Genomic DNA, 25,273 nt, shown 5'->3' on the forward strand with positions numbered 1-25,273 from the left:
CTGCTGGCCTTCCTGTTCCGCCCACGTGCGATGCTGTGCTGGCTGGGTCTGCCCACAAAATGTGTCGTGTGCATCAACAAGGCTTGTATTCTGCTCTGATTGGCTTACTGCTGCAAAGTAGGAATAGGGTGCGCCTGCTATGGACAGGCTTCATCGCAGCAGCCAATCACTGTAACATGATTCAGAGCACAAGACCCCGCCCAACAAGCCCAAAAAAACGCAACTGGCAGAAAAAATAGCCCAATTAAAAGCAACCCGCGAATCGGGGAAAAAAAAAAAAACCGCGAATGACTACAAAAATAAGCCCAATCTCGCGGTAAATAAGCGAGGTTGGCAACACTGGCTACTCCCCCCCCCCCATATTGGACTGCTTCTTCCCCCTTTCTCCAGTCCCTGGCACTAGGCTCCTTCCCCTCTCCTGTTCTCAGGCACCAGAAGCTCGCGTGCATGCATCAGCCCAGATCTGCCTCCATGACGACGACCAACTAATGACATAATGGAGCGGGAGGAGGACCAGTCTGATCCATTCGGCACCACTCCGAACAACATCTGGAGCAGGAACTTCCAGCTGTAGCCGAAGAACGTGCGTTCACTTCGGCTTCCGGTCTTCCTTAAGGGGCGGGGTTTCCTGCGTGACGCGGCAGCTGCTGCTATATAAGGAGCGCGGAAGTACGCGCCCCATAGGTCTCGGCTCGGCAGACAGCATGAGTGACCATCTCGGACCCAGATCCTGCCGCCTCCTCACCGCCGCTGCTCCTGCCTCCGGCCAAGCCAAACTCACCCACCCCGGCAAAGCTATCCTGGCAGGTAGGAGCCGCCTCCCGAGGCCTTTTCTGCCCATCCCTGCAGAGCGCAACGCTCACACCCGCCCTGTCTGGCTGCTGCTACTCTCGATCTGTTTGGCTGTCTGTCTCTTGTCTGCAGCTCTGCCACCGGGGCCGGATTTAGGTGGAGGCAACCAAAGAACCCCCCCCCCCCCCCCAAATATGGTCCTGTGCTTCTGGGGTCCAGAATTAAAAATCTGTATAACGTGGGAACTGCCCTGCTCCTGCGTCACCTCCCCTCAGAGCTGTGTTGGCAGGGGCGAGGGCATGGTGCACCGTGCATGTATTGAGTACTGGCATTATTCCACTGAACGGTGAAGGTGGCGAGCTTGCGCAGTGCTCTGCCTCGGTGCTGCTTTGTTACTGGTGCTTGTTAGGGCTTAGGTGGCACTGAGGGTGGTAACTACCAGTTACACAATCACATGCAATCGTGCAGAGGCAGCCACCCCTTCGACAGGGAGGAGGGTGTGGCAGGTTTGACCCCCCCCCCCCCCCGATTGGCTGTATAATTGCCAGATAGTAAGTCGGGGAGAGGAAATGTTGTAAGCTAGGACTGATATTGCTCTGCTAAGCACCTTAGAGACCAGAGTCGCCCGAATGTCAGCATTCCTTTGCAGAGCATCACCACCTTTACGGAGCAAGGGGTTGCCTTGGGCTAGAAGGGGAACGAGGGAGTACCTGTAACTGGCACATCAGTAATGTTTGCATTCTGTAGAGCACCTGTTGGATCCTCCAGCACCAGCTGATGGTAGAACCAGACCTATTTTAGCTGACGGTAGAACCAGACCTATTTTCAGGGGCCCAGCGTGTGAGGGAAGCTCTCGATATGCTGATAAACCCTCTGACTAGAGCATCACGTGGAAGCAGCAGAGGCATCTCAGTGGGTTTGTAGCGAACCAGGATAAAGATACAGACCAACTGCAAAAAAAATGGATATGTGAAGAGTGGACGTAAAAGCCAAAAATATAAACAAAAAATCTGTGAGGGAAGACCATTCACTTTCTTGTAAAAAAAAAAAAAAGTGTTTATATTTGTGTATATGTGTGTGTATATATTTTCAACATATATATATATATATTGAAAATAGAAAACACACTCTAAACTTGTATCCCTTGCTCTAGGGGAGTCTTAATCCTGGAAGTCTTTTGGAAGTATCTCTAAAACATTAGTAGGTGCAGTAGACCAAAGGGGAAAGAGCTTCAGCCTGGAATCTGAGTGTTGTCTTGGTATTAAATGACCCAAAAGGTTTTTCTTGGGAGCCACAGCTAATGCAGAGATGAGACAGACTGGTTCTCCAGGGCCAATACAAAGACAGCAGCACATCTTTCATCACCATCTAAGCCCAGCCTGCCAGCTCAGTACTGCAGGTCATTTTATTTACTAAGAGCCAGGGGCTTGGGGTCTGAGAGCTGGGTACCATCCACCCCATGCCCCGCAAGCAGGATATTTGTGGAGAGTGCTTTGAACATCATTCTGTTTTTCTTTCTCCTTCCATCCTGCTGCCATCTCTTCCACTGGAACTCTTTCCTGTTTGAGAGGGGTGTGTGTGAGATTAAATACTATAAATAGTACTATGGGATGTAGGACACAGGGTCAGTACCGGTTCTGTTGCACGGTGATTTCCTGAGAGGGAGCTCAGCTCCACATTTCCTGAGCCGCAGAATGTGCCACTTGTATCCTCCCATGTTCTGACAGCATGTGCCTGCCTTTCTGTACCACCGGTCAATGGCATAAACAGGTGCTAAGTCCATGCACTACCTCTGCTACTGATTAGCCAAGTACAAAATCCAGCAGCAGTGCAGGGAATTCATCTGAAAACATAGTGGATCAGGGACATGGGACCAGGGTCCTTCCCCCAAGAGAGGTGGGGCTAGGGGTGCCCTCTAAACTCAAGTCATAGAGCTAAGGCTGCGAAGTCCCTGAAAGGGAGGGCACAGCTTGGTGTATCTGAGTATTTATTGTTTGAACTTGATTGCCTGTCTTTACAATTTATAAGCACAAGATGGAATGTAATAACTGGAGACACTTAGCACTCCTGCTCTGGCACAGCTCTGCCCATCTGCCATTTTTAGCCTCATTTCTGCAGAGAAGAGGGCGTATGAGATCACAGTGTGTGTGAGCATCTAGTGTGTCGTCATTGTCCCCCTGCCCCCCCCCCCCCCCCGGTAACTTTTACGTTTAGTAACCTCTCCCCACATATTCAGGACACGTTAGGCAGTCTGAGGGGATCCTGGCAGGGATTTTTCCCTGCTCTAGATGTCTGCTCGGGCATGCGTGTTTTCCGGAAGGCAGGTGTCATTGCTTCTGCGTGGAACTTCTTGTACCAGAGGGGGCTCTGTGGCTGTTTTGCACACTGCCATGCACAAGACTTGGATTCAGTTCTTGGGCAAGGCTGGGACCCGGAGGCAGTGTTCATGATCCCTGGGGGGGGGGGAGGGAGAGGGGCCAAACATCAAAGGATCATGGCACTTCATGACTGGATTTGTTTTCACAGTTCCAGGCTTGGCTTTTGGCTGAGGATGCTCACTGCAGTGGTTGTGCTACTGAGAGTCGGGAGGAGGTATAAAGCAAGGGGAAACACCCAGGTAGTGCTTCCTCATGTCTGAGAGCCTTTGCTAGGCATGAGGCCAGGTTCCTTATGGATAAGGGGGCCCTCATGCAGGGGTTAAGGGGATCCCTGGATTTACAGTCATGGCTGAGGTGAGGCTCAGGTTACCCTCTGGAGAAATCCATTAGAGTAATTGTAAGTAACCGAATTACTAAAGCAGCCTGAGCTCCTTGAGCTCAGCAGATGTGGCTATTTTTTTCCAACAAAAGCAGCAGGATCTGAGGAAGGATGAGGAACGTGTCACCAGCACAAACTTAACACTGTAGGATGGATGGGATGCCCTGCTCTTGCTTCCTGCTCTTTTCCAGATCTTCCTGGTCTTTGAGGACCCAGAGTTTGCTCTTGTGTATTTGGGAATGGAAGTGGAATCTGTGTATATTGATAGTTTGGGTATATTGGGAATACTCATGCACACTACCCCAACCTACACGGGTATATATTCTACTTTTATTTTTAAATATGTTTGCTCTCAATTTTAAAATGATACAATAAAGAATGGACATGATGTAACATGATATAACACTTACAATTATGAGTAATTATAAACGAGCTATGTTACCGTAAAGTCTTGGCACTTGTTTAGTGATAGAGTTTATCTGTTTTCCAATATTAATATTGGTGCCTTCTTGTAAACCGTTATGATGGTACCTAACTTAATGACTGTATAGAAAAGTTTTTAAATAAATAAAAATAAATACTGAATTAGTTATTTTGATTTTTTTAAACATTTTGAGTTATTTTTTTAAACATTTACAGACCACCTATCAACATTTCTCTGTGGTTTCCATATAAATGTTCATAAGCCAATTGCTAATAACAAATAGTAACTAAAAACACTAAGGCAAATATAAGGCATACATACTATAAAAACAATGGTGCACTACAAGCTTTCAGTCATCAATAATTATCTGCTGCATGTTTATCAGGCTGCAATAGAACATTTCACAACCCCTCTCTACTGCCTTAGTCACAACAAATGTTACAGATCAGATGCTTGTTGAAATAAAATGGCCTTAAGCATTTTTCTAAATTTTATACTTTTAATCCTTATGGCAAAGGGCCTTACACATTAAAAAAAAAACTCTCGCAACTGAAGTCGGCTGCCTCTAAAGGATGGGACTTGGACAAGGGCCTGAGATGCCATGCATAAGGTCCTTGTTGGTATAATTTCAGTGCTGCATTATAGCTTGGAGGAGCAAGGCCATTTATTCCCTGAAAAAACCAGCTCGATGAGCTGGGTTGAGAGGAAAATGAGCTGAGGAACGGGTCACCTCTGATAGCACAAGGAACCCATCTCCCAAGAATGTCAGACTCCTGCTTCTTGCATAGATAGGTGAGCTGGAAACTGAACTGCAAAGGGACTTCTTGAGTGTGGAGAAGATGTGGATATGAAAGAGGTGCTCCTGAGTGTTGAGAGGAGCAGGTATAGGGTAGAGGCTTGGTTTTTCTATGGGGGTGGGATGAGGGAGACAGTCATGGGCAATAGATCTGTGGGTGCCAGTGGTCCCCAAGAAGAGATGCCATGAGTTGATGCCTGCCAATTTGGATACTCTTGGCACAGAGGAGAGTCAGTAGGCAGCATGGTTTAGGGAACATTAAATGCATCATCAGTAAATTATCTGTGGAGAGTCCTTTCATGCAACTCTGCTCTTCAGGCTCTGAGACCTCATTGTCACTGCCGCTATCTCACATGTCCTGGGCACTAACATTTCTTTACTTTTGCTCCCTTTTGTTCTACTCTCCTCCCCACTCCCTGAATCATTAGTGAGGTGTAGGGAGCCTTGAAGTAAGATCTATTGGCCTGGATGTCAAATGACCAGAATTATGGAAGTAAAAGCCCAAAGTGGCTAAGATCGTTCAGTGTCAGTCCCGGGTTTTAAGCTAAGGGCAAAGGATGATCTCTTCTCGGCCTTCAGGCTGACTGAATGCTGGGAGGGGTCTTCTGAGAAGCGATTTATTGCAAGGGCCTTGGATCCAAACAATACACAAGGCCTGATCAATATTTAGCGGGCCCCTGAGCAGGTTTTACAGTAATATGGTCTAAATTTCTTCCCACTGTGCCTTGAGTTTTCTCTGCACTCTGGGAAAGATCCATGTAACGTCACATACTAACTGCATAAGCTAATCAGATGCTAATGAATGAGTGATGTCACATGCCCGTTTTACCAAAATGGCTGTCCTGGAAGTTCCAAGGAACACAGTACTAAAGATGAACTGAAAAAAAAAAAACCCAGCTTGGAGAGACATTTAGAGAGCTGCACTTGGCTCTGTGGGCCTGCCCCCCCCCCCCCCCCCCCCCCCCGAGTGTTGGCTCCTGAGCTAATCTGGCATTGTGGTAGCTGTTGGTGCAGGATTATTCTCTTGCTGTTCGGGGGGGCATTGTCTCTGCTCATGTCCTGATAACCAGTGGGACTTGCTGTTTTTGTCTGAATTAGAGCAAACAAGTAACATTAAAACACATCTGCACATGTAAGCACTCTCTGTGTACAACCCCTCACAAATGTGAGTCTCCCAGCCCCAGCTGCCAACTCTCTGCTTCTGACTGTAGAAAAGTCATTTTAATGTCACAGGTCCAGTGACTGAAAGAAAAGTCCAAAAGAGCTTTCTGGTACTGACCCTAAAACCGGGAATGAAAATCTGCTCACCCTGCCAAATTGAGGAGGTTCAGATTCATAATTTGATTAATGATTCCGATATTCTGAAATGTCGTAAGCTCCATATACTCGGCTGCCTATTTTCTCTGGGACCTCATTGAAAAGGAAACATGTCTTGGCCTGGCTTTCCAGAATGGAGCAGTAGCCTAGGAGTCAGAGCAGCTGAGAACCAGGGAAGCCAAGGTTCGAGTCCTGCAGCCGCTCCCTGTGACCTTGGGCAAGTCACTTTACCCTCCATTGCCTCAGGGTACAAACTTAGAACCTGATTTACTTTCTCTTATCCTGTGTCTATGGGGAAAATGCTTAGAAAATGAAGTCCTGAGAAATACCTGCACTACCTGAATGTAACTCTCCTCGATCTCTGATTTGAAAAAGGCAAATTAAATCTAAAACTATTTAACATATATAAAATGGGCTTTCTGCAGGATGCCATCTTTGTGGCTCGTCCTAAGAATTAGCCAAAGATGATGGATGCAAGCATTTGAGAGCACACAGGATGAAGGGACTAATCTGAACCTTGGCAGGGTGAGCAGATTCTCATTCCCAGGTGTAGAGTCAGTACCAGAAAGCTCTTGTGGGCTTTTTTTTTTAGTCACCGGACCTGTTGCACTAAACGACCTTTCTACAGATGGAAGCAGAGAGTTGACCACTGTAGCCTGGAGACTTGTGTTCGTGTGGGGTTGTAGAGGTGTATAGAGAGAGTGCTTACATGTGCAGTATGGCTGGGCACCATGCTCCTCCCAGATTGGTATCCTCAGCCTGCAAATTGGGCATTTACAATTGTATTCAAAATTGCAACTGTTTTTGATTAGTCATTTATCATTTTTTATTTTTTTTTTCCATTTCGGATGCTCAAGGAAAGGGGAGTTTTGACATTTAAATTAAACAATGCTAAGGTTCTCATCTTTTATCTACGCCTTGACTCAGTCTGTACCTATAGGGCAAGTTGGGGTAACGAGAGGAAGAAGCGAGGGAGGGACTTATGGAACTTTGGAGGGACAAAGAGGAGAATACAAGTCAGTGGAAAGAGTTCTGGAACAGTGGCACTGGACTTCCAAGAAGGCAACCAGCAGCCATGATTCTAACTCAAGCATCGGGGAATATGGGGAGGATGAATGCTTCGAACCGCAGCCTCACTAGTTTTGGCAACTGAGTGGATTATTACAAAACTCCATGGCGAGACACGGGAAGGAGTGTGGGTGTTGGCTTGTGTACTGGTAAAAACCAAAGCAAAGAACCGTAGCAAGCTTGGGATAAATGGACGGCAGCGTAGGAAGAGGACAGACTGGTCACTCACTGGATTAATGTCCTAATTCTTTACACCTGTATTCCTATTTGTGCCTGTACTTTTCCCATTGCTTTGTCTGTGGTTATTTCTATACATTCTCCTCAGGCGAGGAATTCTGTCCACCTTGGTGAATAGTATTTTCCTAATCTGCCTTGTTCCCCGTCCTCCACCCAGGTGGCATCGCGGGTGGTATTGAGATCTGCATCACATTCCCTACAGAGTATGTGAAGACACAGCTGCAGCTGGATGAGAAAGCCAACCCTCCACGCTACAAAGGGATAGGTAAGCACAGGAAGCTGGAGCCCCATGCACCTGAGGTGGCAGGTAAAAGCAGAAGTGTTGGGCTGTTGGACCCCCTTACACCATGCTGGCTTTGACAACTCAGACCCTCCAGTTTGAAGCACTGTTGCCGTATGGAGAAGGGAGAGAGCTTATCCCCATTGCCCAGAGTGGGTGAGGAAATGTAGGAGGTCTGGCAGTGCAGGGTCATCCAGGAGTTGAGGGCTGCAGCCATTGTCCTGGGTCTGTGCGTGTGAGAGAGGTGTAACGGTGGTGGGGCTGCTTGGCAATAGTGATCATAATATGATCAAATTTGAATTAATGACTGGAAGAGGAACAGTATGCAAATCCACGGCTCTCATGCTAAACTTTCAAAAGGGAAACTTTGATAAAATGAGAAATTGTTAAAAAAAATAAAAAACAAAACTGAAAGGAGCAGCTACAAAAGTAAAAAATGTGCAAGAGGCGTGGTCATTGTTTAAAAAAAATACCATTCTAGAAGCACAGTCCAGATGTATTCCACACATTAAGAAAGGTGGAAAGAAGGCAAAACGACTACCGGCATGGTTAAAAGGGGAGGTGAAAGAAACTATTTTAGCCAAAAGATCTTCATTCAAAAATTGGAAGAAGGATCCAACAGAAAAAAATAGGATAATGCATGAACGTTGGCAAGTTAAATGTAAGACATTGATAAGACAGGCTAAGAGAATTTGAAAAGAAGTTGGCCGTAGAGGCAAAAACTCACAATAAAAACTTTAAAAAATATATCCGAAGCAGAAAGCCTGTGAGGGAGTTAGTTGGACCGTTAGATCGAGGGATTAAAGGGGCACTTAAAGAAGATAAGGCTATCACGGAAAGATTAAATGATTTCTTTGCTTCGGTGTTTACTGAAGAGGATGTTGGGGAGGTACCCGTAATGGAGAAGGTTTTCATGGGTAATGATTCAGATGGTCTGAATCAAATCACGGTGAACCTAGAAGATGTGGTAGGCCTGATTGACAAACTGAAGAGTAGTAAATCACCTGGACCGGATGGTATACACCCCAGAGTTCTGAAGGAACTAAAAAATGAAATTTCAGACCTATTAGTAAAAATTTGTAACCTATCATTAAAATGATCCATTGTACCTGAAGACTGGAGGATAGCAAATGTAACTCCAATATTTAAAAAGGGCTCCAGGGGCGATCGGGAAACTACAGACCAGTTAGCCTGACTTCAGTGCCAGGAAAAATAGTGGAAAGTGTTCTAAACATCAAAATCACAGAACATATAGAAAGACATGGTTTAATGGAACAAAGTCAGCATGGCTTTACCCAAGGCAAGTCTTGCCTCACAAATCTGCTTCACTTTTTTGAAGGAGTTAATAAACATGTGGATAAAGGTGAACCGGTAGATATAGTATACTTGGATTTTCGGAAGGCGTTTGACAAAGTTCCTCATGAGAGGCTTCTAAGAAAAGTAAAAAGTCATGGGATAGGTGGCGATGTCCTTTCGTGGATTGCAAACTGGCTAAAAGACAGGAAACAGAGAGTAGGATTAAATGGACAATTTTCTCAGTGGAAGGGAGTGGGCAGTGGAGTGCCTCAGGGATCTGTTTTGGGACCCTTACTTTTCAATATATTTATAAATGATCTGGAAAGAAATACGACGAGTGAGATAATCAAATTTGCAGATACAAAATTGTTCAGAGTAGTTAAATCACAAGCAGATTGTGATAAATTGCAGGAAGACTTTGTGAGACTGGAAAATTGGGCATCAAAATGGCAGACGAAATTTAATGTGGATAAGTGCAAGGTGATGCATATAGGGAAAAATAACCCATGCTATAATTACACAATGTTGGGTTCCATATTGGGTGCTACAACCCAAGAAAGAGATCTAGGCGTCATAGTGGATAACACATTGAAATCGTCGGTACAGTGTGCTGCGGCAGTCAAAAAAGCAAACAGAATGTTGGGAATTATTAGAAAGGGAATGGTGAATAAAACGGAAAATGTCATAATGCCTCTGTGTCGCTCCATGGTGAGACCGCAGCTTGAATACTGTGTACAATTCTGGTCGCCGCATCTCAAAAAAGATATAATTGCGATGGAGAAGGTACAGAGAAGGGTGACCAAAATGATAAGGGGAATGGAACAGCTCCCCTATGAGGAAAGACTAAAGAGGTTAGGACTTTTCAGCTTGGAGAAGAGACGGCTGAGGGGGGATATGATAGAGGTGTTTAAAATCATGAGAGGTCTAGAACGGATTAATGTGAATCAGTTATTTACTCTTTCAGATAATAGAAAGACTAGGAGGCACTCCATGAAGTTAGCATGTGGCACATTTAAAACTAATCGGAGAAAGTTCTTATTCAATCAACGCACAATTAAACTCTGGAATATGTTGCCAGAGGATGTGGTTAGTTCAGTTAGTATAGCTGTGTTTAAAAAAGGATTGGATAAGTTCTTGGAGGAAAAGTCCATTACCTGCTATTAATTAAGTTCACTTAGAGAATAGCCACTGCCATTAGCAATGGTAACATGGAATAGACTTAGTTTTTGGGTACTTGCCAGGTTCTTATGGCCTGGATTGGCCACTGTTGGAAACAGGATGCTGGGCTTGATGGACCCTTGGTCTGAACCAGTATGGCATGTTCTTATGGAGTTGCTGCACACAAACTGCAGTTTCACCTAGTGACTGGATTTGACCTATGCATGCAAGGCTAAATACTTAGCAAGTGGATGTGGCCCCTTACTTTCTACAAATATGAACTAAAAATATAAGAAATCAAATAGTTTAATAAGAGCAGTAGAGGCAGGAAGCAAGCTCAGAAAGCAGACACTGGCTGGTTACAGAAAAATGTGAGGCTGTCCCTTTAAGGAGAGAGATCCAGGCCCAGCCTGTGTGCGGAAGGTGGGTGACTCCTCTTCTGTCTCCCTGCAGGAGACTGTGTGAAGCAGACGGTGCAGGGTCATGGAATAAAGGGCCTGTATCGAGGTCTCAGTTCATTACTCTATGGCTCCATACCAAAGGCGGCGGTAAGGTAAGTACAGTCACCATGGGCACGCCACGACTGCCCCGGAGCAGCGCTGGGGGTGGGGGGGTGAGGAGGGCATGGAATGAAGGGCACCCACAGACCCTCCTAGCTCAGGCTGATGCGGGGCCTGGCTGGCACGTGAATGTCTCAGGGCTATGCTGTTCTGTCTTCTCCCTCAGATTCGGGATGTTCGAGTTCCTCAGTAACCAGATGAGAGATGCACAGGGCAGGCTGGACAGCAAACGCAGTCTGATCTGTGGCCTTGGTGCTGGTGTAGCTGAAGCAGTTGTGGTCGTATGTCCCATGGAAACCATAAAGGTAGAGAACAGAGAATCATCTCTCCATCCTGCCTCCTTCTGTCTGTCCAATCCATCTCCCTCTTTTGACAAAGCAAGGAGGGTGTGGGTGGTCACAGGAGCCAGCAGGCAGCCATGGGAATTAACCCTTGAATAACAGTGGGGGAAAGATGTCCTACACCAGACTCTCCAGGGTCTGTTTAAACCTCTGCCTCTTCCATCTCTTTAATTGGAGAGGTGAATTTGTATTTGTAAATTGTCTGACATGGACTGTGCACCTTTTGGTGCTACCGTATGCAGGAGGCCTGGTACTGCACCATCCTCTGCATTCATTTACTAAAGAGAATAATTCACAAACAGGCCGAGATACAGTAAGGTGCGCTCAGCCGAGCGCACCATTTACCCTGCAGTTGGCTGCACGTTTTTGATGCACATCTCTTACCCCTCATACAGTAAGGGGTTTAGTGCGTCGAAAACACGCCCCCCCCCCCCCCCGAAAACTAATAGTGCTCATCACATGCAAACGCATGTTAATGAAGCTATTAGTTAATCCCCAGGATACTGGAAGTATATTGTGTGCACATTTAATGCTTAGAAATTAACCCAGTAAAGTGTATAGAAAAGCAAAAAATACTCTTTTCTGTGCACCCTCCGACTTAATATCCTAGCGATATTAAGTCGGAGGAACCAAACCTTAAAAACATTTTTAAAGTAAAAAAAAATAATAATAATAATCTGCCTGCGGATTAGAAAAATGGATGCTCAATTTTACCGGCATCCGTTTTCCTAACCCGTGGCTGTCAGCGGGTTCGAGAACCGACGCCGGTAAAATAGAGCGGCGGTTGTCAGATCCACTGACAGCCACCTCTACTGCTAATAAGGAGGTGCTAGGGATGCACTATTGTCCCTAGCACCTCCTTATTAGCGTGCCACTTCATTTAAATACAGAATCGTGCACCCAGGAGATGTGCCTGGGCGTGCGTCAGGAGAGTTGGTGCTCAACAAGGAGCACCCGCTCTTCCGCAGTTTTTACTGTATCTGCCCAAAAAAGAGCCCGTAACAGGATTCCTGGGCCGTGATGTAGCTCAGTGCTGGCTTCAGTGAATCTGCAATGCGATAGGACAGCACGGATCAGAGGAGTCTGTCTGTCGCTTGCACAGCCTTCCTCTGCTACGTGTACCTTTTCATTTCATCTCTCCTGCACCCCTGCAGTGCAAGGATCATCCCCTGATTAACTATACTCATTAGTACAGTGAGAATGAGAAGCTCCCTGTATGTACCTAGATCAGTCCAGACTCCTGGGTTTGGCCTTCCTGCCAGCAGATGGAGACAAAGTTTTACTGATTATGCCACCTGCAGCTCCTCAGCATTTCTGTCTCCAGCAGATGGTAGATGGTGCAAAATCTGCAGTTCTGAAGTTTTTTGTGAGGATTTTTTTCTTTTGAGCCTTCCTCCTGGGGGGTTTTTGGGTCCTGGTGGGTCCTTCCCAGTTTGGTTGAGGCGCACTAGCAGGGAGCTTGGAGATCCTTTAGGCTCGATCCAAGTGTCTGTGGGGTGTAAATCTGGTGGTCCACATGCCTCCCCTTCATAAGACCGCTCCATGGCTGCAGGTTCGGGGAGTGTTTCCTCTTTTGAAGCTGAGTTTTATTTTTCCAGGGTTGTTAGCTTTATAAAGTTTGGGGGGGAAAAAGAGGTAACACAGAATTGACTGAGCGGTGTTTTGCTTGGCGATTCCTCCTCCGTAGTTCAGCGGTTCAGGACCTCGCTTAGCGTGCTATGGGGCGCGGGTCGGACTGCCGCAGGCGCAGCTCAGTGCATTCCTGGTTGAACAGGCAGGACCATATGCAACGTGTATCGTGGTGGAGGAGGTGCCTTCTGAGGGTCAGGGCAGGGCGAAATGCCTGCACTTGACTTCCCTGTACATACCAGGATCAGTCCAGACAGTGGGTTGTCTCCCTTCCAGCAGACTGAGTCAGAGAAAAACTTGGACGCCCTCTCATAACCTGGTGTGCCTTCTGCGTCCCTTCAGTATCTCTCTGACTCCAGCAGATGAAGGTGACAACCTGCGGTTCCCTAGTTCAATTAAAAAAAAAAAAAAAAAAAAAAAAAAAGGATAGAGATTTTCTCCTATCTTTTGTTTCTAGTTAAATTTATTTCTCTGTCTGGATGGATCAAGTTTAGCAAAAAAAAAAAAAACGTTTAATTTACTTTGAGTATTCAATTACTTCCATGCTTGCAGGCGGCAGAACTGGTGATAGTTTTACCTAGCATCGTTTTAGGACCTCTTTGGGGTATGCTTTGTATTTTTTCCTTTCACAGGCTGCTTCTGTTTACTGAGGTGAAAGTTGGTGGTCCACGGCACGCTGCCCTGAGACGCCAATTTCCTCGTGGCAGCGTTAGCAGAGAGGCGACATTCCTCTTCTAATTAAAAAAACAAAAACAAAAAAGCCAAGTCGTTTTTTAAAGGGAGTAAAGCACGTGAAGCCACCGGTCCACAGCTTGTGGCCCTCTTGGAGCCTCAGTTTGGTTCTTCGGATTCTGGTCGGCCCGCCTTTTGAGCCGCTGCGGAGAGCCACCCTCAAGGATCTCACTCTCAAGGCAGTCTTCCTGGTGTCTATTCTGCCCGCAGGATCTCAGAACTTCAAGCTTTGTCGTGCAGAGAGCCCTACCTCCGTTTCACGGATTCGGGTGTTTCCTTGCGCACAGTACCATCTTTCCTGCCAAAGGTGGTCTCAGCATTTCATTTGAATCAGTCGGTGGAACTCCCATCCTTTCCTGACGAGGATTCCAGAGAACTCAGACAGCTCAATGTCAAGCGCATTCTCATTCGCTATTTGGAGGTTACTAATGATTTCTGCTTATCAGACCATCTTTTTGTTCTGTGGAGCGGTCCCAAACGAGGGACCAAGGCTTCAAAAACCACAATTGCTCGCTGGTTAAAGGAAGCTATCTCTGCAGCATATGTTGGTGTGGGTCGACCGCCTCCAGGCGGCATCAAAGCTCACTCGCTCCGTGCTGAAGCAGCTTCCTGGGCAGAAAGTCAAGCAGTCTCTCTGCAGGAGATATGCTGAGCAGCTACCTGGAAATCGTTGCACACCTTTGCACGTCACTATCACTTAAACCTCCACCCACCGGGTTTTGGCTCCTTTGGCGCTCAGGTCATTCGAGCTGAGCTATCCGGGGCCCACCCTACATAGGGAAGCTTTGGTACATCGCACTGTCCGGACTGATCCGGGTACATTCAGGGAAAAGAAAATTATTCCTTACCTGCTAATTTTCGTTCCTGTAGTACCACAGATCAGCCCAGACGCCCTCCCTAAGTATTAATGGGATTGGCATTGTCTTTCAGCTCAAATAACTATGGCGTTAAGAACAGTTTGTGGCTATTAGTTCACTTTGCAAGTTTTTCCTTCAAAACATTTTCCTCTTATAATTTGTATGTGGTTTCAGTTGGAACGATTTGTACATGGTTACAGTTTGAGGTTGGTTTTACTTGATCCATTCAACCATTTTCTTTCATGCTTTGATATTCTTAATACTAAAAGGGACGCAGAGGGCGCACCAGGTTATGAGAGAGCACCCTTCTTTTTTCTCTGACTCAATCTGCTAGAAGGGGGAGACAACCCACTGTCTGGACTGGTCCGTGGTACTACAGGAATGAAAATTAGCAGGTAAGGGATAATTTTCTTTTCCCCACCGCGTATGGCGCGATGGGGAAGATCCCTTCCCCTCAGCATTGGAATGGTGGCCATGTTGAATTCTTTTGCAGCCGTTCCCACACGCACAGGGGAGGAGGGGGAGCCCCCGCATCTGTCTCCAATCTTTGGTGGCATTGAACGGGATCAAAACGATGCCGATGTAGATGAGGACCCTGGTATTGCTCTGCCTGCGCAGTCTCAGCAGTTTTCGGCAGATTTTGTACTTTTGCTGGATGAAGCCTATCTGGCCAGCCAGCAGGCCTGTCTGCCCTCTCAGGATCATGGCAGTCTATCAGAAGGGCGTATGAGGGATCCAATCACGGCTCGGGTCTCAGCCGGTCGCGTCTCTGCAGTCCTGAATGGGGAGAATTCTGATTCCCCTGTGTGGACAGGGTCCCTTTAGACTTGATTTGCCATTGGACCCTGGCCTGGGAGGGATACAAATGACATTCCGGTTTCTGAGGGCAATGACCTGAAGGTCGTACGTTTCCTCCATAAGGAGGAGTTAGGCCTGTTGATTCCTCACGTTTTTCAAGAGCTGGGTCTTAAGGTACCGCAGGATGATTTGGATCTGGAAGGCACTGATCTGGTTCTCAATGGTTTAAGGGGACCGCCGAGGGCTTTTCCTTATCCACAAGTCAGTAAAGAAACTTGTGGAGAGGGAATGGGATACCCCTGAGGCTGGTTGAAGGTGGGGAGATCTATGGCAAAGCTCTATCCCGAGCAAACACTGGAACTGTTGGCACTCCTCAAGGTAGATGCAGCGATCTTTGTGATCGCTAAAAAGATGATCATTCCAGTTGTGGGCCTGCACCATTGAAGGATCTCCAGGATCGTAAATTGGAGGTCCTTCTGAAGAGGATTTTTGAGGTGTCAGCCTTAGGTCTCCAAGCTGCCATTTGACCACGTTTTATGCAGAGGGCCTGTTTGCCCTGGGTGCAGCAGTTTCAGGATCCTGAGGCAAGCTCTGGAGCCACCTGGGCAGAGCATGTAGAGGTGACCGTAGTATATGGGGTGGATGCTCTTTATGACTTGGTGAAAACATCCTCTCGGATTATGGTGTCTGCTGTTTCCACCCGATGGTTGCTGTGGTTGTGCAACTGGTTGGTGGATGTGCCCTCCAAGGCTCAACTGGGGTCCTTACCTTTTAAAGGAAAGCTTTTGTTTGGTGAGGATTTGGAGCAGTTGATAGTTTGGGGGAAAATAAGGTGCATAGGTTACCTGAGGATAAACCTAAGGGTAAGAGTTTGTTTCAGGTGAGGTCTCGTTTTCGAGATGTCCAGAGATTCCGTCCAACCCACAGGTCTGTTGGGGTCGCAGAAGCAGTTCTCTGTTCGGGGTTATGCCTAGGGTCAGTCTTTTCATGGGGGCAGAAGACCCTTCCGAGATGTTGCTGGCAGTAATCCAGCAGGAGCTAAATCTTCCCAATGAGGCGAGGCTGGTCCACTCTGTTCCTTCTATAGGGGGCCGATTAACGCGGTTTTACGTGGAGTGGACCAAGATTACTCAGGATCAGTGGGTCCTCGCAGTGATAAGAGACAGTTACACGTTAGCTTGCAAGGCCCGGTTTGAGATTTGTTCCTGGTTTCCCCATGCGGGTCGTTAGGCAAGCAGCTCACGGTTCGGGAAACGCTGAGTCAGTTGTGGCAGTTGGGGGTGGTAGTCCCCATTCCTCACAACTAGCAGCAGACGGGAAGGTATTCCATTTATTTCACTGTCCCAAAGAAGGAAGGCCCTTCAACCGATTCTGGACTTAAAGGTGAATACGGGCACTCAGGGTTCTGTGTTTTCGCAAGGAGACTCTGAGATTCGTTATTGCAGCGGTTCATGCGGACGAGTTTTTGGCCTCATTGGATCTGACAGAGGCGTATCTGCACATTCCCATTCGAAGGGATCATCTGCGGTTTCTGCAGTTTATAGTTCTCGATCAGCATTTTCAGTTTCAGGCTCTTCCCTTCGGGTTGGCCATGGCACCTTGCACTTTCACCAAGGTAATGGTGGTGGTTGCAGCTGTTTTGCATCAGACGATTGGCTGATCAGGGCAAAGTACAAGGATCTCTGTCAGTTGGTGCAGAAGGTGGTCCAGTTGCTCATATCACTCGGTTGGGTAGTAAACCTGGTGAAAAGTCACTTGGTCCCTTCTCAGTCCCTGGAGTATCTAGGTGCTCAGTTTGACACGCAGCAGGGCAAGATATTCTTGACAGAGGAGCGGGCCCAGAAGCTGCAGAGGCAGGTTCAGCGTTTGCTATCCTTGCCAGTTCCCAGGGTGTGGGATGATTTGCAGGTTCTGGACTCACTGGCTTCTACCCTACAGCTGGTCTCGTGGGCATTTGCACATATGAGGCCTTTGCAGAGGGGTCTTCTGGTGCGCTGGGATCTGCTCTTAAGAGGGGTTTTTTTCCCCTGCCTCTCAAGGGCAGAGGACGAGACAGACTGGAATCCAGCAGTCACCAAGATAATTTGCTGCATGGACTACTGTTGGAAGTTCCCAATTGGGTAATGCTTACTATAGATGCCAGTCTTTCTGGTTGGGGTGCTGTTTGTCAGCATCAATTGACTTAAGGTTCCTGTGACATGCAAGAGGCTTCCTGGTCAATCAATCAGTTGGAGACCAGGGCAGCACGATTGGCTCTACTGACCTTTCTGCCTCTGGTTGGTGGTTGGTCTGTGAGGGTACTTTCCAATAATGCAACTACAGTAGCTTATATTAGTTGACAGGGTGGGACCAAGAGTCGAGCAGTGGTCCAGAAAGCTCAAGAGTTGATTCAATGGGCAGAGCTCTGTTTGGAGCATATAGCTTCAAACATAGCAGGTGTAGAAAATGTTCAAGTGGATTTTCTGAGTCGCAAAATTTTGGATCCCAGAGAATGGGAGCTATTGGAGGCAGCAATGCAGCTAATCTGGGAGAGATGGGGGGGGATCCTCATGTAGATCTGATGGCGACTTGTCAGAATGCCAAGGTGTTTCAGTTTTTCAGTCTGAGAAGAGAGTTCGGGGCCGAGGGCATAGATGCTCTGGTGGTGCCCTGGCCTCGAGGAGTGCTGCCTTACGTATTTCCTCCTTGCCTTCTAGTGGGAAAGGTGTTGCATCCGATAGAGAAACACCAAGGTGAGGTGGTCTTGGTGGTTCTGGGGTGGCCGTGACGTCCGTGGTTCACGGATCTGGTCAATCTAGCTGTGGATGGGCCGATTCGATTTGCTCAGATTTTGGGCTTCTTCGTCAAGGGCCTATATTTTCAGACCATGCTGCTTACTTTTATCTAGCACCGCATTCGTATCAACAATAAAGACCTCAAAGCTCCTATGGTCCAACATTATATAAATCATGGACACATATTTGACTATTTTAAGTGGATCATTTTGGAACATGTTCCCCCTTTTTGGCACGGAGGAGATAGAATATCGACACTGAATCTAAAAGAGAACCAATGGATATACCAACTGCAAACCGTAGAACCAGGAGGCCTTAATGAAAAAGTTGAGTGGTATTCCCTTATTTGAAAAAGCAAGAGACATCTCACACATAGCCATCCGTTAATCCATAGCCGCTACATGACACGTCATCCTGTTCGGCATTTCTTCTCCTGTTATCAATCCATACAGATGGTCGATCATGCTTTGAATATATCATGTTTCATTCGAGGCTACATTTTTAATAAAAAGGAAAATAGAGCATCAGTGGCACAGAGAACTCACCCAGCGACTTTAACCTATTAGTAGCTTTATCGTACTGTTTAATCTATCATAGCTCTCACTTTAAAGTTTTTCAAAGGTAGTGATTCCATCAAAGATGGCTGCCATCCATTGACGTCATTCATCATATTTGGTATGGTTAGCCCCGGCTGTCAATTCACACAGACGACGGGGTTCCCTTTAAAAACGGCGTCTCAACCAAAGCCATTTGTCAATGAAGGGGAAGTGCGCTGTAATGTAGCTAACGGCACCGTGAAGTAAGTACATTGACTGCATAGACGGACAATTCTAAATGAATATTTTAGAGTTGGATATCTTAGTTGACTATGCTTCACATAACTTATATTGCAGTATATTCAGTGATCTTAACCTGCCAGCAAATTGACCACACTTGTTCATAAGTAAGTATTCAGTCACCAACTGCAGCCATTATTCATACAATAAGCTAAACACTGTCTTTAAAGGCTTTTGTCTTCATTTGTTGCACAGATTGATCCACCGCAGTCTTCAGTTTTAAGCTTCCTGAGGAAGGAGTAGAAAAGACTCCAAAACATTGCAGTGTCGGAAGGATTCGGCATTCACTGCATTGTGGACAATAAACTCAAAGATAAGTGCATCATATATCTCCCATTTGGGGGAATTCATAAATAACTGAACATGTCCTATGATTAAAAAGCCCCAGCACTTGAAAAAAGCTTGCACATAAGCTACCTGCGACAAAGGGCGCTGTATGATGGACACTGTTCTTATACTTACATAAAGCCTGTCTCATATAGTGGAATATTCTTTTATGTTTTGATTCAATTATTTCACGCTATTCGGTTTTTTATATTCACTTTTTTCTAGCAGCATGGCTTTTGAGAGGAGGTGATTGAGGCATAAGGGCTATCCTGAGGTGGTGGTGACCACGCTTTTGCATGCTAGAAGAAAGTAGTCTCCTCTCTCGTATGTCAGGGTCTGGAAGGTTTTTGAGACCTGGTGTGATGCTTGTGGTATGCGACCTCTGGAAGCTGCGGTGGTGGACATCTTGTCTTTTTTGCAAGAGGGTTTGGTCAAAGGTTTGGCATTAAATTGTAAGGTTCAAGTGGCACCTTTGGGGTTGCTCAGGGCCAAAATTGAAGGTGCTACCTTGTTGGTTCATCCCAATAAAATGTGGTTTTTGTGGGGTATGAAGAACTTGCATCCTCCAGAGCAGGGTATCCATCTTGGAGTCTTAATCTTGTCCTTAACTGTTTGTATGGGGCTCCCTTTGAACCACTCAGAAGGGCGACTCGTAAGGATTTGATGCTTAAAGCTGTTTTTCTGGTGATGATTTGTTCAGCTAGGAGCCTTGCAGTGCCGTGATCCGTTTCTAAGGATTTCTGACTCTGGTGTCCCTGCGTATGGTGCCTTCTCTTTTACTGAAGGTCTATTCTACTTTTCATGTGAATTAGACAATGGAGCTTCCAGCCTTTCCTGGGGTGGATTCTTCGGCTCCTCACACGAGGGAGCTTAGGTTGTTGGATGTCCGCAGTGTGTTAAGGTACTTGAAAGTCACTAATGATTTTCAAAGGTCGGATCATCTTTTTGTCCTCTGGAGAGGTCTTGAGGCTTCAAAGGCTACCATTGCGCGATGGCTAAAGGAAGCTGTTGGGTCAGTTTACTTGTGCAAGGGTTGGCTGGTTCCTGAGAGGTTGCTTGCTCATTAGACGCGCTCTCAGGCTGCTTCGTGGGCAGAGGCCCAGCTAGTTTCTCTGCAAGAGATATGCAGGGCGGCGACTTGGAAGTCATTGCGTACTTTTGCAAAGCATAATCGTCTGGACGTGGGCAATGGTCATCCATCCTTCGGCGAGAGTGTTTTGCGAGCGTGACTCTCCAGTGTCTGAAGCTTTGGTACATCCCAGGAGTCTGGACTGATCTGGGAATGTACAGGGAAAGGAAAATTGGTTCTTACCTGCTAATTTTCATTCCTGTAGTGCCACAGATCAGTCCAGAACCCGCCTGAGCTGTGGAGGAGAGTCATCTGCTCAGACTATTTTCTGGTTATATATAATGTATTCCATTTGAGAAGAGATATACAAGTTTAAAGTTTATTGGAAGTTTTTTTTGTTTGTCTTTTTTTTTTTTTGTGGAGATTTTTCTTCTTAAGCTTTGATACAGTTCAATACTGAGGAGCTGCAGGTGGCACATAAGGTTAAGTGGCAGCATCAGTAAAACTTTGTCTCCATCTGCTGGCAGGGAGGCAAAACCCAGGAGTCAGGACTGATATGTGATACTACAGGAACAGAAAGTAGCAGGTAAGAACCAATTTTCCTTTCCAACATTTTCACTTCTAGGTGAAATTCATCCATGACCAGTGTTCTGCAAAACCAAAGTTTCGCGGCTTCTTCCATGGGGTGCGAGAGATCATTCGGGAACAAGGTGAGACCTGCAAGAGAAAACCTTGTAATGTAGTACATGAATTTGTGTACACAAAAGCAGCCGCAGGGCAACTCTGCCTGTGTATTTAAGTCCTACCTGCCTACACCTCCTGCTATTCCAGTAATGAGACTCCCTCCCCCAACACAGCTCTGTCAGTGCACCTCACTCCTGCCCTGCAGCACTCCCTGCCATAATGGGTTAGATGAAGGGTCCATGAAGCCCAGTATCCTGTTTCCAATCCAGGTCACAAGCACCTGGCAGAATCCTAGATATATTCTGTGCAGTTTATCCCCAGGCAGTGGCTTTCCCCAAGTCTTCCTGGTTAATAAGTTTATGGACTTCTCCAGGAACTTGTCCATACCTTTTTTTTTTAAACTTACTGATACTAACTGCCTTAACCACATCCTCCAGCAATGAATTCTAGAGCTTAATTGTGCGTTAAGTGAAAAAATAATTTTCTTTGTTTTGTTTTTTTAATGTGCTACTTACAGACTTCGTGCCCCCTAGTTTTTGCATTTTTTTGAAAAAGCAAATAATCGATTCATATTTACACATTCTATTCCACTTGTGAGTTTTATAGACCTGTTATATCCCCTCCAACTTGAAGAGCCCTAACCTCTTTAGCCTTTCCTCAAAAGGGAGCTATTCTATCCCCTTTTATCATTTTGGTTGCTTTTCTTTGAACCTTTTCCAGTTCTGCTATGCCTTTTTAGAGGCAACAACTGGAACTGCACACAATACTCAAGGTGCGGTCTCACCATGGAGCCATAGAGGCATTTTGATATTCTGCATTTTATTCTGACACCCACACACAGCTCTGCCAAAGCATGTCACCTGCTCTATAGCTCTCCCTGCTATCCTAGCAATTTTCAAATCTAATATGAGCCTGATATCTTGATCTCACTTCCTTTTGTAATTACATTGTGCATTAAAGGCTGATTAAATCAGAAAGTACCTAGAAAGAATTGATGGATGCAAGAGTGGTCTCCTGGTCCAGGGCTGCTTCAGTGGATCCAGTTCTCCGAGATGAGTTGAGATCTTTTTCTGATGTCTTTGGTTTTGTTGCAGGTTTGAGGGGTACTTACCAAGGATTAACAGCCACGGTCCTGAAACAGGGATCTAACCAGGCCATTCGCTTCTTTGTGATGACCACACTCAGGAACTGGTACAAAGGTAAGTCTGTCCTCTTCCCCATGCAACAGGCAGTTCTGGTTCGTTTCAGGGGTTCATGACATTTCTGTTGACTTTGGGCCTTTGAATAGTCTCAGATCTCTTTTTATAAGCTAGAAGATAATTTCAAATATTAGGATTATTTAGCTTTTTTTCTTTCTCTCTGTGCCTCTTTGATTTTTCAGCACTTTGTTCCTTTTCATGCTCATTGCAGTAGTGCCAGGGTGCTTCAGTCTCTGTCCATCCCTCCATATGAGTGTTGCAACATGGCATCTACTGCACAGATCTGGTTGGAACACTGCACTGGGGCAGACTAAATGTTGTTAAATGTGATTTTAGTTCAAACTGATGCAACATTGCAGTTGGCTGATAGCTTTTTACTATCAGTCTCCCATGCCAGCTTTCACTGGCTCTGAAGGGAAATGTACCTTTGTGTCCTGTACTTTTCAACTTGTTCTCTTTGCTTCTACCTTGCCTTTCCCCCTCTCTCTTCCTATCTCCCCTTCTTCCCCCCCACCTCCCTTGCTTCCTTCACAGGGGATGATCCACACAAAGTGATGAATCCCCTGGTCACCGGCATATTTGGTGCCACAGCGGGGGCTGCCAGTGTGTTTGGAAACACTCCACTAGATGTGGTGAAAACCAGGATGCAGGTGATGCCTAACACTCAGTAACATGACCCAAGGGCTCAGTGATGTGGCCTGGGCTTCCACATGAGGGCACTGCCTAGGGTGTTGCTGGCAGTGGAGCTGTATGTTGGAGTAATCTTGAATCAACGGGCTGTGGGGTGTGAACAGAGCCTGATCTCTATGGGACTCTTGTAGCTGTGGATCCAGCCTGCTCCCATGGATGATTAATGGGAGGAAGTGATGATGGGCAGATCCTGGTCTCTTTGGCAGTGGGGGGGGGGAGGGGGGCTTAGAGTTCATGTTAAGTTAAATACAGATTATTGACCCTCCCCTTTCGTTCACAGGGTTTGGAGGCACACAAGTACAAGAACACCTGGGACTGTGCTTATCAAATCATGAGATATGAGGGGCCACGAGCGTGAGTGATGAATCATCTGCAGAGTCTGGGGGAGGGGGAGCAGGGAGGAAGCTTAGAGTAACAGACAGGAAATACACTTGTGAAATATTTCTCAGCTGTGTCCGAATCGGGTCCAGGTGCCCAAGGCAAAGGTCGCCAACAGTACCTCTGTCCCCTTGTGAGCTCATCTGCTTGTGCAGCACCCTCTCTGCCTTGATGCTCAGGGCAAGCGCTCTTACAGACCCCTTGCAACAGCCCTGCAGGGGCCACCTAAAAGCTGCAAATACATAGGATTTCCCACCAACAGTTGGAGACTTGGATATGGCATTGCCTCCTCCCCCTTGCTTCTACCGTGCTTTCCCTCACATCCATATTTTCTTGCTCTACGCAGGTTTTACAAGGGGACTGTCCCTCGTCTGGGCCGGGTGTGCCTTGATGTTGCCATCGTCTTCATAATCTATGATGAAGTTGTGAAGATTCTGAACAAGGTATGGAAGACAGACTGAGCTGCCCAGATACCCAGCAGCTGGGGACAGAGTGGGAGCAGCTGGGACACCTGGCATCTGGGAATAATGCGACCAACCAGCAACTGGGATCAATGGGGACCAATCAGAGACTGGGAGCATTGAGGACCCAAGGCAGCTGGGAACAGGGTGACCAATCAGACTGGGACCAACGGGGACATTCAGAGCATCACAGACCAATTAAGAGACTGGGAGCAGTGGAGGACCAACCAGTTCCTGGGAGCAACATGGACCAATCAGAGGAAGCACTGTAGACCTGCAACTGCTTGCTCTTTTTCCCAGTCAGACAATGGGAGTATTGGGGGCCCTGCCTGAGGCTGGCATGTGAGAATATTTGCCCCTACAATAGTGCCAACTTCCTAGCAGGGGTATCTTTTACTGTATAGCTGCAAGCTGTTCTCATCTCATTCCATTTGATTTAAGGAGAGGTTTATGGGGCTGGGGATGAGCCTTTCCATGCTCTTGGTGCCCAGGTCATGTGCTGCCCTCAGCTTTAGACTGTTTCAGTGGCTGCAGCTGTGAGCTTGGGGGTTGTTTAGAGCCCTATGTGCAGTCAACATGCCCTACAATACAGGGATTTCCTAACATATAGACACATGGACTCAGGACCAGGAGGTTTATGCTCCCTTGCCAGCAGATGGAGATGGAGCAAACCAATGTCACAGTATATATAACCCTGCAGTGACCCCCAACCTGCCAGTATTCTCAGTCTCCAGCAGATGGTGGATGTGCATCTCCCTATGGGGATTGCTTCGAGCTTTTTGGAAGGAGAAATTTGAAATCCTAAATTAAGGAAGAGAGAGCCCCGTTCTTCTGCAGTGATACCTAAAGGTCCCTCCCCAGTTGAGAATTCCTGAGGTGATTTCCATGGTCCCTCAGAGGTGTGCCTTGGTCCGGTAGCTGGGTTTCCTGGTGTGGACGTAGCTGCTAGTTCAGCTGAAAGGCAGCAGGTGCAGGAGGCCAAGCATGGTCGTGACAGCTTATGCCCTCTTCATCTTCGGAGTTCCAGGTGGTTTTGTTCCTACAGAGGGCCAGCCTTTCAGCGGACTCAGTCCTTTCGTCTCAGATAGCCCAAAAGAGGAGTGGGCTTGGGTGGCGGACCTTCCCGAGCTTCCCAATGAAGGTTTCCTGACCCACCTTCTGGAATAAGATATAGGTGGTCGTCTCTCTTCTATCTGAGGTGGGTCAAGATCACATTAGGCTAGTGGGTCCTGGAGGTGCACAAGGATATGTGCTGGAATTTCACAGTATTCCTCGGGACATGTTCATGGTATCCCCTTGCCAATCCCCGCAGAAGAAGCAGGCAGTGGAGTTCACACTTCAAAGGCTCCTTAGGCTGAGGGCTGTGGTTCTGGTGCCCATGTCTCAAAAGTATAGGGCAATATTCCATTTATTTTGTTGTGCTCAAGAAGAAAGGCTCCTTTTGTCCCATCCTGGATCTCAGTCAATAGTCATTTGAAGGTGACTCATTTTCACAGGGAAATTTCTGACCTCCTTGGATCTGTCAGAGGCTTATCTTCATATTCCCATCTGATTGGAATACCAATGCTTTCTACGCTTTGCAGTGTTGGGGCACCATTATCAGTTTCGAGCATCTCCCTTTGGTCTAACCACTGTTCCCAGAACATTTTCCAAGGTTATGGTAGTGTTAGTGGCAGCCTTGCAAAAAGAAGGGATCCTGGTGCACTTGTATTTGGACTGGCTGATTCGAGCCAAGTCTTAGGAAGAGAGCTGCCTGGTGACAAACACGGTGATCTCCTTATTACAGGAGCTCAGTTGGGAGGTGAACCTGACC

The 25,273-nt window shown here is 46.8% G+C and overlaps 1 protein-coding gene across 1 annotated transcript; it reads left to right on the plus strand.

The window, feature by feature from the left end:
• Positions 1-402: 402 nt before the first annotated feature.
• Positions 403-24,779, plus strand: SLC25A1 (solute carrier family 25 member 1). Its single transcript, XM_029571167.1, has 9 exons — positions 403-807; positions 7,549-7,656; positions 10,579-10,678; positions 10,852-10,990; positions 20,674-20,758; positions 21,827-21,931; positions 22,466-22,581; positions 22,902-22,975; positions 23,346-24,779. Exons 1-9 carry the CDS (start codon positions 705-707, stop codon positions 23,458-23,460), a joined length of 945 nt encoding a protein of 314 aa, XP_029427027.1. The 5' UTR covers positions 403-704; the 3' UTR covers positions 23,461-24,779.
• Positions 24,780-25,273: the final 494 nt, after the last annotated feature.

Source organism: Rhinatrema bivittatum, chromosome 11, assembly GCF_901001135.1.
Source record: "Rhinatrema bivittatum chromosome 11, aRhiBiv1.1, whole genome shotgun sequence".
NCBI lineage: Eukaryota > Metazoa > Chordata > Amphibia > Gymnophiona > Rhinatrematidae > Rhinatrema > Rhinatrema bivittatum.

Bases quoted from the DNA above. Each gene is read 5' to 3' on its own strand.
- SLC25A1 (XM_029571167.1), top strand. From the start codon at position 705: ATGAGTGACCATCTCGGACCCAGATCCTGCCGCCTCCTCACCGCCGCT. The intron at 7,657-10,578 runs GTAAGCACAGGA...GTCTCCCTGCAG, and splicing joins TCCACGCTACAAAGGGATAG to GAGACTGTGTGAAGCAGACG. The intron at 22,582-22,901 runs GTGATGCCTAAC...TTTCGTTCACAG, and splicing joins TGGTGAAAACCAGGATGCAG to GGTTTGGAGGCACACAAGTA.